The 13,942-nt window shown below is 32.7% G+C and overlaps 3 protein-coding genes across 4 annotated transcripts; 2 read left to right on the top strand and 1 right to left on the bottom strand.

Annotated features, from left to right (window-relative positions):
- The first annotated feature begins 101 nt into the window (after positions 1–101).
- On the top strand, positions 102–2,592 carry LOC118039222 (plastid lipid-associated protein 3, chloroplastic). Its single transcript, XM_035045864.2, has 3 exons — positions 102–739; positions 1,584–1,779; positions 2,032–2,592. The coding sequence occupies exons 1-3, from the start codon at positions 144–146 to the stop codon at positions 2,341–2,343; spliced, it is 1,104 nt and encodes a 367-aa protein (XP_034901755.1). The 5' UTR covers positions 102–143; the 3' UTR covers positions 2,344–2,592.
- A 4,778-nt stretch (positions 2,593–7,370) lies between these two features.
- LOC118039223 (probable calcium-binding protein CML11) lies at positions 7,371–8,701 on the top strand. Its single transcript, XM_035045865.2, has one exon. The coding sequence runs from the start codon at positions 8,066–8,068 to the stop codon at positions 8,558–8,560; it is 495 nt and encodes a 164-aa protein (XP_034901756.1). The 5' UTR covers positions 7,371–8,065; the 3' UTR covers positions 8,561–8,701.
- A 2,900-nt stretch (positions 8,702–11,601) lies between these two features.
- On the bottom strand, positions 11,602–13,653 carry LOC118039224 (dolichol-phosphate mannose synthase subunit 2). Of its 2 annotated transcripts, none has more exons than XM_035045866.2 (3): positions 13,565–13,653; positions 12,191–12,304; positions 11,602–12,106 (listed from the first exon to the last, which is right to left on the bottom strand). In XM_035045866.2, the coding sequence occupies exons 2-3, from the start codon at positions 12,278–12,280 to the stop codon at positions 11,954–11,956; spliced, it is 243 nt and encodes an 80-aa protein (XP_034901757.1). In that variant the 5' UTR covers positions 12,281–12,304; positions 13,565–13,653; the 3' UTR covers positions 11,602–11,953. The 2 variants fall into 2 exon arrangements, with proteins under 2 accessions (XP_034901757.1, XP_034901758.1); XM_035045867.2 differs by lacking the exon at positions 13,565–13,653 and adding an exon at positions 12,629–13,442.
- Positions 13,654–13,942: the final 289 nt, after the last annotated feature.

The raw sequence follows: 13,942 nt of genomic DNA on the forward strand, positions 1-13,942 counted from the left end.
AAATACATAACAATAATAAAATAATAATGGGACTCCAAATCCGAAAACGCCAAAAGAAAAATAATTTTTTGATGAATGTATCTGGGACTACAAATACCACCAAAGTTCAATCACACACACACAAAAATAAAATAAAAATAAAAATGGCACTCTTCTTCACCTCACACTCCTCCCTCTTCTTCTCCCCTTCGTCTTCCATAAACCCCGACAACCCATTCCCTCTCCCCAAATCCCCACAACTACCATCCCTCTCTTTCTCCTGCAAATCCCCTAAAACTCTCCGTTTTCATCCCCAAATTACTAAACAACCCAGATTCCCCACCCACCTCACACGCACCTCCTCCTCTGTTCCGTCATCTGACCCGGATCCGGAGCCAAACCCAACTCCATTAAGCATCACTGACGAGTGGGGCGAGAAGGCAGAGCCCGAGCAACCAAAAAATGCGGACTCGGATCCTCCGAGAAATGATGACGAGTGGGGGGAGCAATTTGTTGACGCGGGAAACGGCACCGCAGCGGCACCGAGTACCAGCAGTGCGGTGGTCGTGGAGAAGGATGGGAGGATTGAGGATTTGAAGAGGTGTTTGGTAGATACGGTCTATGGCACGGAGTTTGGGTTTCGGGCCACCCCGGAAATCCGGGCTGAAGTTTTAGAGCTGGTTAATCAGCTGGAGGCTGTAAACCCGACTTCGGCACCTGTGGATGCTACTGGTGTGCTCGATGGAAAATGGGTCTTGGTGTAAGTTTGTTAGTTTATTGAAGTTAATTCAATTCTTGAAGTTTTTTTTTATTGTATATTATGTATTTTTTTGTGCGTGTTTTTTATAAATTGTTTAGTAGAAATGGAATTTATAGCTGGAAAGGAGACTACTTTGGGCTTTGGAATCTATGTATTTTTAGTTATTGTCGAGATTGAGGGTTTGGTAGCTAAATTAACATGAAATTGAATACCAAGACTTATTGATGGTTCTCAAATGCTTATTGAATCGATAATAATTCAAGTTTGGGATTCTAATTAGGGGCACTTTGAATCAGTCCATTGGAGATTGATTGGAGTTATAGAATAGAGTTTCTGATGGAAACAATTTAATTGGGATTCTCGTACCATGGAAAGCTGGTTTCTGAAACTGCTATGATGCTTGAAATGAAAAGAACAAATAGTCATTTTTTCTGCTGATAAAATTACACGGACTTAATCGATTTGTGTGCTGCACAATAAGACCAGCTTGCCCATCTGTATGGAACCAATAGGAAGCATCATCTTTTGTTGGAAGTACACCACATAAAATGTGTGTTTTGTTTTTGTCCTAAAGATTATTAAATAAGGCTGCTTTCTTTGCCACTCTTTATGTCGGCATGTACAAAATGAAATGTATGAGGATTACAATTGGATGGAACTGTGGCTTTATTGTATGCTTCCGGAGAGTTTGTGTAAATGCAATTTTTTGCTGGTGATTTCAATTACATGAAGGAAAACATTGTAGCAAGCATCCTGATGAATTGACAAAATTCATATATTTTCTTGTCATTTTCACCGTCTTCAATTATGAATCTGTTATCTAATTTGGATTTATAACTGACAGGTATACTGCATTTTCTGAACTGTTGCCACTTCTGGCAGCAGGTGCTACACCTTTATTGAAAGTGAAAAGCATATCTCAAACAATTGATTCCAGCAATCTATCTATTGTGAACTCAACTACATTGTCAAGCCCTTTTGCTACTTTCTCTTTTAGCGCATCTGCAACTTTTGAGGTTCGGACTCCTTCAAGAATACAGGTACTTCTTAAAACTTTTGAAACAATGTGGCTTTTGATGTTAAAAAAATGGAACAGAAAATAGAAAAATACAGTAATAGAGTATCTTCTTAGGAAAGCATAAGAAATTGTTGCATTGGAAAGATACTGTTTTTAGTTTAAGCTTTGTGGCCCCTGCTGTGAAGAGTTGGTTTCTGAAATCCCCCTCTTTCAACTTTCTGGCATAAGGATTTAACTAAACCTTACTAGTCTCCTCTACTTTCAAAATGCCCAGGTTGAATTTAAGGAAGGTACACTGCAACCTCCGGAAATAAATTCCAACATAGATCTCCCAGAAAATGTTGAACTATTTGGGCAAAAGATCAATTTGTCTCCTGTCCAGCAATCTCTCAATCCTCTGCAGGAGGCAGCGGCAAATATTGGAAGAACCATTTCTGGCCAGCCGCCACTTAAGGTACCCATTCCAGGCAACCAAGCAAGCTCCTGGCTTCTTATTACCTACCTTGATGAGGATCTCCGTATCTCAAGAGGGGATGGTGGTCTTTTTGTTCTTGCTAAAGAAGGAAGTCCTCTTCTAGAACTGTAGCCATTAGCGAGGTACATTCTGCAAAGTGCTATATAATGTGGATATACAATGTCTTCTCTTCTATACTAGACCTTGTAGAAAAGGGAATGGCTTAAATGATGAAGAAGATGCTTAGATTGTAGTTTCTGGGAGGCCAAGAAAAAGAGATTACTTTGAAACCCCCCGATCCAATATAATTGTAAGAGTACACATTTTCTAAACGAGTTTCTCTACTTTTAAGTGGAATACAAGTACAATTATTATTAGAAAGGATGATATTAAAATGCCTAGTAGCTGTTGTAATTAGGCAGGAGGTGTATGGGAACATCCTCTAGTTTTAAGAGATTAAGATGAAAATGAAAATGGGCAGGCAGTACTCAAATTAATTGGCTGCCTATCATGTGTATGCTTGTCTGCTGAGCCAATCAGCCAAATATAGGATTTTGGTACTGATAAACGAATTCTTGATGCCTGTTAACTCGAAAAACACAAATAGCATCACATTCATTTAGCTGACTTAAGTTTAAGGAGTTCAACATGAGGCATCTTTATTACAGTTCTGTGAACAAAACTTTATTTATTTGCTTCACTAAAACTCGCCTGTTTTCTTGGTGGTAAAATAAATACACAGTTGCCAACTATTTTAAAATTATGCAATGCCTAGAACAGATCTTTCTAGTGTAGTTTCGTTATCGTTTGAAGTCTCCAGAACTATGTCTTTAGACGTGATTCTGTGTTCTTTGAGAAAATTGTACTGCATAAAGCTGTGAGGTAGGAAGATAAGCAAAGCCGTTGAAAACAAGAATTCGACAGCAGAAAATTTAGTATTGACAAGCATACGGGGAAAACAGCAAATGTTCTGCAGCATGCAAATGTTTCTGTCATTTTATTCCACTAATAAACTAAAAAAAAATGGGTGTTTCACGGTACACCAACCTCCTATCCATCCTCTCTAATTTACTAGTTCACGTCAAAGTTCATAGTTAATATTTTCCTTTCATGTCCTTGAGATTGTTATTGTTTTGTACTTCTGTCATTGAAGTTAATTTTTTTTTAAAATTTCATCCTTGTAAGTTATGTTAGCATGGTTTTATGAATTGTGATCTATTCAGATTTGTTTTTTCTTGCTTATCCAATGTGTTATAAAATATTTCAAAGTTAAATTGGCATGGTTTCTTAATAGTGGTCGGTTTTTTTTTCTTCTTTCTTCTCTTTAAGAGAAAATACATATTTATCCTTAATTTTTTTTGTTTTTTAGTTTCAGTTCTTATGTTTTTTGATTGCGTATTTTCATTCTTATCTATTTTATATAAAAAAATTATATTTTTAATTTAGTCTTTAAATTGTCATTTCTCATTCTCACACACACACACACACACATATATATTCAACTTGATCCTTATTCTTTTGGTTTTTGACTTTTTCTTGGTTTTTTTTTTAAAACTTTTATTGGTTTTTAATTTCATCATTCAATCAAAGTTTATGTTTTTTTATATTTTTTGATTTAGCCCTCATTCTTTTGATTTATTTTTTCTTTTCAATTTAACCCTTCATTTTAAATCTTTTTTATGCCATCTAATTTATTTTTTTATCTAAGATTTTCACCATCATTCTTTTAAGTATAATTTTTTTTTATTGATTTTTTTTTTTATTTCATCATTAGGTGTTTGATTTGTAGGGGATTGGACTTTAAGGTTTTTCCATTTGTGATGTTTCTGATGTAATGACATGGGTTACGGGTTCGAAAAGTAAATATTTTATTTTACGAAATTAGATATCTTAATTTTTCTAGTTTTTTTTAGTTATTGTTAACAATTTTTATTTATTTATTTACATAGATGATTATTGATTTATTTAATTACACTTTGAGTTTTATTTTATATAAGAAAACATGTCAAAATAACTTGCATACCCAAGTTTTTTCAAAAGAATCATGTCCGGTGATAAATCATGAGTCGAATAGCTAGTACTTAAAAGAGATTGTTGTAATTTATTTTGGAATATATTCTCCTCATAAATTATAGATGGATGAATACATTGTATTTAAATTGTCCATTTATAAAAATAAAAATCTTATGTGCTTAGCCACCAAAATTAAATCCAAAGATAAATAAAAAAAAACAAATAAAATGAAAAATATAGCTATGATAAAATATTTACATGTGCATTTATATTTTGTTTCTTGCAAGAAAGATAAGTTTTCAACTTTAATTTATAATTAGCATTAAGAGCTCTTTTTATTTATTTATAGGTTCATATTTTTTTAATCTATTGTATTAAATGTGGACATCATCTTTCAATTTCTTAATTAATAAATTTTATGATATTGTAGAATGAATTCATAACTTCTATTTTTCTTTACTAGAAATTAAATTGAAATCTACCCGCAGCACAACATAGGTAAACTAGCTAATGTAATACTAATTTCAAGGAGTTTCTTTTAGTATCGCGTTACGCAAGAGTGATTTGGCATTTAACTCCATCGTTAGAAAATTAAAATTTCTAATTTTTGCAGGTTGGATTGTTCCTAATGATCATTAGATCTTAGAACCTTAATACCGTAGTAGACTCCATCATTGTATTATTCACTAGGAAGGTAGATTTGAGATCAAATAAAGTCGTTTTCGGATCTATTTATCACTAATGTACATGCAGTGAAGGTAAAATGACTTCTTCTATGTGTTAAAAGCACGTACTCAAATAAGTTTGTAGTTAAATTATGTGATAATAATTATTTTTTAAAATATTTTTTATTTAAAAATATATTAAAATAATATTTTTAAAATTTATTTTTGATATTAACATATCAAAATAATATAAAAACATAAAAAAATTATTTAAAGTAAAAAAATATATTTTATTTTATATATATATACATGTAAAAAAAAATGGCACCTATACGCGGGGATGCATGAGTTACCGTTGACCAAGCAGTCTGGTTATCGAGCAGCCATGCTCTGACTGTTGGCTGTTAATTTTTTAATAGTTACGGATTCAAAGTTTTAGGTTATATTTGCGAGGAAGAATGGATAGGTGAGGATGAATGATTTGCTATTGTTTTGGGTGTTTGGTTAACAAGTAAAAGAAGGAGGATGAGACCATTCTTCTTCTTCTTCTTCTTCTTCTATATATATAATTCCTAATCATTTCAATTTATATATAGAAGAAGAAGAAGAAGAAGAATGGTAGAAGTCAGTTCATCTAAATTGAAATGATTAGGAATTATAAGTGAAGAAGGATTTGAAGGATCTCTTTAATCTTTTATTGAATCATTGTCCTTAATTATCAATCGAATGATATATATATTCAATTCATTCTCAACTATCCATCCTTCCCTCAATTTCTCTTTTTTCAGTGTTAAAAATTTGAGTTGCATTTGTTATGTTAATTTATTTTTATTTTATTTAACTTCCAGCTAAGCATGGGAAGCAGAGCTAGTTATTCTCTCTGCTAGAAGAATTGAAAAGCAATATAATGAATAGTGAAGCACCTCACTTACTGTTTTTTTCAAACATTTCTTCCTTTTTTTTTTCTTTAATTTTGTATTCCAAGATTTTTCCTTCAAATTTCATGCTTCAACTTTTTTAAATGCATGATTGCGACCATATTTTGAATTGGACTTTAAATTTTATTTGTTATTTAAAGTTGATTGAGATCAATATATTATGATAGATTTTTAAATTTTTAGCTTAAATTCTTTTTATAATTTTTTTTTTTTACTTCTAAATTTAACTTGATTTGTGTCAATTAAAACTCAATAAATGTCCAACAAAAAAGAGAATAAAGGAATGAAAAAGGAAGACAAATTATCCAGTCAAGTTAACACATTATAGTCGCATTCATTACCTTATTTGTAAATTTTATGTGTTAACCCGGGTCAATATAGTTTGTTGTTGTCTTATTATATAACTCGCTCGGTTTTTTCTTTCAATCTAATTCTTTAGCAATTATTTATTTTGACATTGAAGATAGAGTTGGTCAAGATTAAAATGATGAAGGTGTTTTATTTTTTAGCCAGAATACCATTTGAGTAAGTTAGTTAAGTTAATGTTTGTCCGCTTGGTTGAATAAGTCATATCAACTTTTTATTTATTTATTAATATTTATGGTGATTGATTAATTTATTTTTGATTTATTAATTAAATTTTTAATTTTTATTTCAAATATTTCATGCATGTACAAATAAAAAAACATTTATATTTTTTAATGTAATTATATATTTCTTATCCAAACCGAAGCGCCGACCAGAGCCTAGTAAATAACTAAGCCATGGCATCGAACGAACGAATTATTTTTTATAGCCGTCCATCATCCTTTTTTTGTCTTCCATGTTCTTGTTGTTTCTTGAGGACGAACATGTCTAGTTATTTAAAATTTTCTTGCCCAGACAAGTTAGGTTGGATTATTGCATTTGTCTTTTAAAAAATCCATAGATTAATATTATTATATTATAAATAAGTCTTACTTTGTGATTATGGTTTTTTACATTTTTATTATTAAAATAATATATATATTTTTTAAAAATTAATTTTTATATTATGACGTTAAAATAATTTAAAAACACAAAAAAAAAAATATTAGTTTGAAATAAAAAAATAAAATTTTTTATATATTTTTTAAAAAACAAAAACAAATATAAGTAAGAACCGACATCACCGTCCTCGGTGCATGCCTCCACATTCCTTCTGCATACCCACACTCATTACACGCTTTATCCACGCCGCATCCAATTTCTTCTTTAGTAAAATGTTTTTTCTTTTCTGGTAAATGCTCAAATGGGAAAAATCTTTGATTGGTGCAAAATGCCAAATGCCAAAATATGATTTGTTTCCATTCCCACTTGCTTGGGTTGCCCAACAAAGGGAAGAGTATTGATTTAATTAACAGAAAAATAAAAAAAAGGGTTGGCAAGAGCCAGGAGAATGTGACACTGCAGCTAAACCAGCAAGAAAGACTTTCGCCAATCACGGAATTGCTGCCTCTTTTGCCGCTTTGGATTTCTTCTTCGCAAACACCAAAATAAATGAATAAAAACTAAGTTCATGGAATATCTGTGTTCGCCATTTATTGATTCGTGGAATGCTTCTTTGTCTTTGGTGTTGGTGTTGACTATTCACCAACTGACAAAAATTACGAAAAGTCTCAACATATACTACGTGTTCATCATCTTAAGACAAAGAAGCATCACCAAAGTTTCTCAATTTTTGGCTCCTTATTCCCCTCTTTATTATTATTTTCTTTTTCCTTCGTTGGGTTGGGTGAGGATCCATCTAAAGTGGAGGCAAGAAAGAACGATCATCAACGCAATCTTGGATCTCTCAGATCTCTTCTTATTGGTCACGGAAAAAGAAGTCATCCATTTCCAAGATTTGTTGAGAGAGAGAAAAGGGGGCTTACAATTGATAGATATACAACGGGAGTACGATAGAAGTGAATCAATCTTGGAAATGAAAGAAAGAAAGCCATGACTCGAACCCTCATATCAAGAGAAGAGGTGAAAATTATTTTATCCAGACAGAATTTCTCATACTGCAAATTTTTGGACATTCATTAGTTGCCAAATATTTGCCCCTTTTCTTCTTGTTTGTTCAAATATATTATATATAGCCTTTTGTGTTAGGACACTACTATTCCAATAAATATCTGGATAGCTAGTGAGTTGATCATATTTGCTAAGAATTAAAGATACAAACTGTGAAGAAAGTGAGTAGAAAAGAGAGATTTTTTGTTTTTTGTTGACAATATGAGCAACAAGAAACCAGCTGTGAAGCTAGATGATGAGCAAATCGCCGAGCTTCGTGAGATATTTCGTTCTTTTGATAGAAACAATGATGGAAGCTTAACGCAGCTTGAGTTAGGTTCACTCTTGCGGTCCTTAGGACTAAAACCTCGTCCTGATCAGCTTGAAACCTTAATTCAGAAGGCAGATACAAACAGCAACGGTTTAATTGAATTCTCAGAGTTTGTGGCTCTGGTAGCACCAGAGCTGCTTCCGGAGAAGTCACCATATAGTGAGGAGCAGCTAAAGCATCTGTTCAAGATGTTTGATCGAGATGGTAATGGGTTTATTACAGCAGCCGAGTTGGCGCATTCGATGGCAAAACTAGGGCATGCCCTTACTGCAGAGGAGTTGACAGGGATGATCAAGGAGGCAGACACGGATGGGGATGGAAGAATAAGTTTCGAGGAGTTTTCGCGGGCAATCACATCAGCTGCTTTTGATAATTCTTGGGTTTGAAGCAACTGGTGTTGTTTCTGGTATGTTCTGTTCTGTTTGGTTGGTTCATATCACTCTCAAAAGCCACTAGCTTTTCTGGGAAATGATCTTCTGTTTTGTATGAAACTGCGTGGAATGCTGAATCGTTGTCTACACTTTGAATATGGGATTCTGCTTGAAATGTGCCTCACCATTTTAACAGTAAACTTTAGCCAAGCGCCATTAAAATTAATCTTAATTCAACAAACCAACAGGGTGATTCTGAATTTACCTAGCATAACTTAGAAGAGGTAGATTGCTTTGTTCATTGTTATCCTGGTAGGATTTATCATCTCAGTAGGTACAAGGTACAGTCTTGACACCCTGTTCTTTATATTTTCTTCTCCACCGTAATTCTTCAGCAGTGTGATTGTTGACACTTTACCACGCAAAAAGGTGTTTTTCAACTCTTTTAAGATGATTAAATGGATGAAAAGACATTTTGCAACTTCACGGATGACTTGATGCTTTCCAACTGCATTACATTCAGCAACTTGTGCTATAAAATCTGAAACATGAATGCAATGCCTCGCCATATCCTCTTAAAAGTTTGGTTGATTAAAAGACTGCTTGGACAAGAATAGTAGTAGGTGTTTCGCGCTTTTCAAAGAAGTAATCATTGATAATGAGTGAGATGTCAATTTATGTATTGTACGATGCGAGTTAAACAGTGTTGGAAACAGTTTGAGCAGATTTATTCTCTTTCCAGCACCCTCAGTGCATTGAGGATTATGCAGGGCTATGAGCTTGTTGCAAAAACCTGTTGGTGTTTCAGGCGAGTCAGAATAATGTATATGCATTTTTAATCTTAGATTTCTCTTCTTGTTCCTTCGAGACATGATTGAAATTTTAGGTTTGAGATCTTCTGATGCAGGTGAAAAGCAACAAACAAAGAAAAAACAAAGGAATTTTATGAGCAAAAATAAATGCTGATATGAACCCTAAGTTTTCATGTTTTATTTTTTATAAAATAACAATTCTCAAGCTTTTTTTTTAGAATATTTACAAGGTTTTAAATAGGCAGAAATCTTATCTCAACTAAAAATCAAAATAAAAAAACAGAAATTATAAAGGAAAGAAATATGAAAATCATAAAAATTGTCAAAACCAAGCTCTATAACCATATTTTTAAAATTTAAATATCCGATGATTCGAGTAGCGATTCCAAACTATTTCTAAAAAAATAATCTTTAAAAATTAACTCAGTTCTGTGGTAACTGTGATATACGTATCCACATCAGAGGAGTTTTTCCCAACAAACAGGTGTAATTAACTCAGTTCTATGGTAATGTTCCAAAAATTGCCTCCGACTCAACACCAAGTCTCATACATTGTTTTTTAAATTAAGAAACTTATAATAATATGAAAATAAAGTTTTAACAAAGAAACATTGAAAATCATGTCTCTATATGAAATTGGAGAAAAAATAATTAATTTTAAAAAATCTTGTAAAAATTTTATAATTACAAAATATAAAATTTTCTTTTTATTGAATATTCATGATCATAAATTTAATAGGTTCATATAAAATAATTAATGAATTGATTGCTAATATCACAAAAATTCTATAATCTTATTCGAAAATAAAGACAAAATTAAAGGTATTTAATGGAATAATGTTTTAAAATATTGAATTATAATTAATTTTATTAAAGTTTAAGAAAAATTAAAAACAAACTAAAAGGCTATATATAAAAAAAAATCTAATAATGTTTTATTAAAGTTTGGTGGGCATACAGCACCAAGAGCGACACGGGGTTTTTTTTTTGTTTAATAGTGAGAGCGACACGACATGCATCCTATTTTTTTTAATAAAAAAAACACGACACATGATTTATTAGTAAAATATCTAACCATCAAAGATGATTGAAAAGTTAAGATTGAAGTCTTTGAATCTATTTTTCAGATATGTTTTCACTTGAAAAAATTTTAGAAACACATTATTAAATATCTAAATAAAACCATTTTCAATCTCAACACCGTTAAATTAATAATATATATATAAATTAAACCAAATAAAAGAATCTCGGGCCTCCATGTACTTGTATTGACAAAATAAAAAGTTCAAAAGAACCTTAATAATACTCCTCTTGTAAAAAAAAAAAAAAAAAACCTAATGAAACCAAGCTCTATAATTTTTAGTGTCAGAATATGATCAATCAACCACTTTCCTTCACCTTTGCCGTTCCCTTATGATTTTCTATCTTCTCTATCAAAATTTAGAGACTCAAACTTAAAAAAATAAAGTTTAAAATTAAAATACAAAATTATAAAATTAAAAGGAAAAAAAATGAGCGAATAAAGAATTTTTAGAAGAAACAAAGTTTTTGGGCGAAGTTGAGAAACCCAGTTAGTTTTTTGTTTTTTATTTTGGTCCTTTTTTATTTTAATTCTTTTTAATACAACAAATTTAAATCTTATTTTCTTGAAATTTACCTCTAATTCATTTCAGAAATTTTATTTAAATACTTTGGATTGTCAAGAAAATACAAGGAGAAGACTACATCAACACGTGATTTATCACAAACATCACATGAAATGAAGTTAGAGAGAAAATACGTTCAGTGATCAAAATGTAAAAAAAAAAAAAAAAAAAAAAAAAAAACAAAACGAAATTGTTCATTAATAAAAGCAAAGGAGAGGACCAGTTCAGAACGGTCATTTGTTTTAGATGTATTGTATAATAGTCTACGTCTACTGCAAGTAAACAATAACCTCGGTTGATAACCAAGCAAAGAACCCTGCTGATGGTACGGCTGCATTTTCTTTTGATATTAGAGGAGACATGTGAGTCACAACTAATTGGAAATCCCTGGAATTTTCTTTTGATATTAGAGGAGAAATGTGGGAAATCCCTGGAACTAGATCTACTCCATCAGGCTGTGAACTAATTGAGCAGCAATCGTTAGACAGAACAGAGTCATTTCCGAATTTAAGGATGCATGAGGCTCAAATTAATGAGGAACTGTATAAACCAGAAAACCTTTTGTTATCCTCTGAGAGTAAGGGGAATGGGCCTGAAAAAAATAACAAATAGGAGGCATGCTCTTTATAGACTCGAAGCAATAAAGAACTGATAGAGAGTAAAATGAACAAACTCAGTTCAGGACTGGAAGTTCTGGCTTAATATTCTACATATCACAAGAAACTTGATAATTGAGCCATATTCTTAAACTGCTCATGTGTCAACGATGCAATGATAGTCAATAAGAAAGAATCAGTCATTTCAAGCAAGAAATCTAATGCCACAATAATGTTATAATTGCTCTAATCTCACAAGAAAAACACTCTGGGTTTCAAATCTAGCAACGAGAGAAAGTGAGGTTTGTGAATGTAAAATGTATTAGAATATGCAAAATGGTAATCGAGGTTGCATTATGCTTTCTTCTTTTTGGATTTAAGCATCACAAATCCAACAAACACGCTTAAGAAGCAGAGAAGCACCATGCCAGCAAACACAGGTACAAGTATGGCGTATTCTTGTGGAAGGAAATAGTGGTGGATGAAGTGATCACTGTCTACAAATGGCTGAAAAACCACAAGATTAAGAGTAAACACTAAAGATAAGTTCATTGAATATGCAGATCCAAATCAATGAAAAACTGAACTCACCAAAATGATAACCCAGAAAGTATAATAAGTGAAGATAGATATACTGGTTAAAGATAACAAAAACCCTACTGCTCTGTCTGCCAACTCCATGCCAGTGTTTGCAGTTGTTTGTGCCTGTAAGAACATGAAATACTAATTCAACATACAGAAAGGGGAAAGAAAAAAAAAAAATCTGTGGACAAGCAGGATATAATTAAAAAAAAAAGAACAAGAGAAAGGTGGCACAATACTACATACAAAACCTTATACAAGGAGATGCAGCAAAAACTAAAAATACGAGAAGGAATCAAAAGAAAGAGAACTTCTTCCTCAAGCTAAACAGACTCTACAAATCAGGCTGTGAAGGATGTGAAAAGAGATGCCCATAAAAACGAGGAAAACAATGTCTTTCTGGTTTATTGTGTGTAATGAGAGCCATCAATAAAGAAGTTGGCTTACACAAGATTAATTTTGGATTGAATTTAAGCTCCATGATCCACAATAAATGTAGAATTATCAAATTCCAAAATGCTAAATCCAAAGAATTCCAATTTAACTTCAGAAAGACTTCCCGCTCTTAGCCACAGCATGCTTCCTGAGCATTTTCACCTCATTGCTTGTGTAAACGATGTGGAGGTAGGAAATAAGAAACAACTCAGGAGGATCATGAACACTAAACAAAAAAATTGAATTATTACCCAATCCACATCTCATGCATCGGGATTAGACTTGCCACACCAAGCATACACAATCATACTCAATTGCCAACTATCATTGCAATCACAATGATCAACAGCTGAGTACAAGCCATTTACAAGGGTTCAAGCAACAACTAAGAGAAGAATTTGGGAAAAATGCACCACCGCCCTCATTTGTGATCCATCATTACTAGCCTAGAAACTCATTTTGGAGATGAATTATAATAATAATAATAATAATAAGAAGAAGAAGAAGAAGCAGCCCGGTCATTTACCTCATTTAACGAAATGAAAGCAATTAGTAGTGCCCCTTTTAAGACAGGGAATACCCCAAACACAAACACCAACAATGTCATAAAACTACGGAGCTTAAGGTCCAGAAGAACATTCTTCTAGAATCTAGCAACTCATCTCAATCCTCATAGTCATTAGACTAATCAACCCAGATACAAACACCCATATGAAATTCAAGAAATGATTTCAATCAATCAAGTGGGAATTCACCAACTTAAAATTGAAGCCAATCAATCGATTTTTTTCATTACTGTTTCCACCATATTAGAGCAAAATCACAGAGCTGTAAGATCCCAATTTATAAAAAAAGAAAAAGAAAAAAAGATACGAGTAATTCAATACAAAAAAGAAGAAGTAAGACAGTGGTAAAATCATAAACGACAGGGTTAAGATGATCTCGCACCTGTTCTCTTCTTTCGAACGAGGAGAGGTTGCTAAAGTGCAGGAGCCGGTTTCTACTTTCCAAAGCCGGAAAAATAGAAAACAGGTGGAAATTTATTGGATATGTATTTGGGCTTTAATGCAAGCCATACACAGTTACCCATATGAAGTGGGCTTAAACCACCATGGCCTTGTCGTTTTTGGTGGCTTGTGAGTTGTGACCCATGTAGGGACACCAAAGTGATGGAACTGGACTGAACCCGGAGGGTGTAAACCGTGTAATTCGCTGGCACTCTTTCAGGTCCATACAAGCCTGACATTGCTTGGGATAGTGCTGGCATCCCAGGGCAGGCAGCCTACTCTGCTACTGGGTCCTGGCTAGTAGAGCGACCTCACGGAG

This window comes from Populus alba, chromosome 1 (genome assembly GCF_005239225.2).
Source record: "Populus alba chromosome 1, ASM523922v2, whole genome shotgun sequence".
In the NCBI taxonomy this organism is placed as follows: domain Eukaryota; kingdom Viridiplantae; phylum Streptophyta; class Magnoliopsida; order Malpighiales; family Salicaceae; genus Populus; species Populus alba.

Coding starts and splice junctions, on each gene's coding strand:
- LOC118039224 (XM_035045866.2), bottom strand. CDS start 12,280: ATGGAGTTGGCAGACAGAGCAGTAGGGTTTTTGTTATCTTTAACCAGT. Junction 12,107..12,190: donor CTTTCTGGGTTATCATTTTG/GTGAGTTCAGTT, acceptor GTGGTTTTTCAG/CCATTTGTAGACAGTGATCA.
- LOC118039222 (XM_035045864.2), top strand. CDS start 144: ATGGCACTCTTCTTCACCTCACACTCCTCCCTCTTCTTCTCCCCTTCG. Junction 740..1,583: donor GATGGAAAATGGGTCTTGGT/GTAAGTTTGTTA, acceptor TATAACTGACAG/GTATACTGCATTTTCTGAAC. Junction 1,780..2,031: donor GGACTCCTTCAAGAATACAG/GTACTTCTTAAA, acceptor CAAAATGCCCAG/GTTGAATTTAAGGAAGGTAC.
- LOC118039223 (XM_035045865.2), top strand. CDS start 8,066: ATGAGCAACAAGAAACCAGCTGTGAAGCTAGATGATGAGCAAATCGCC.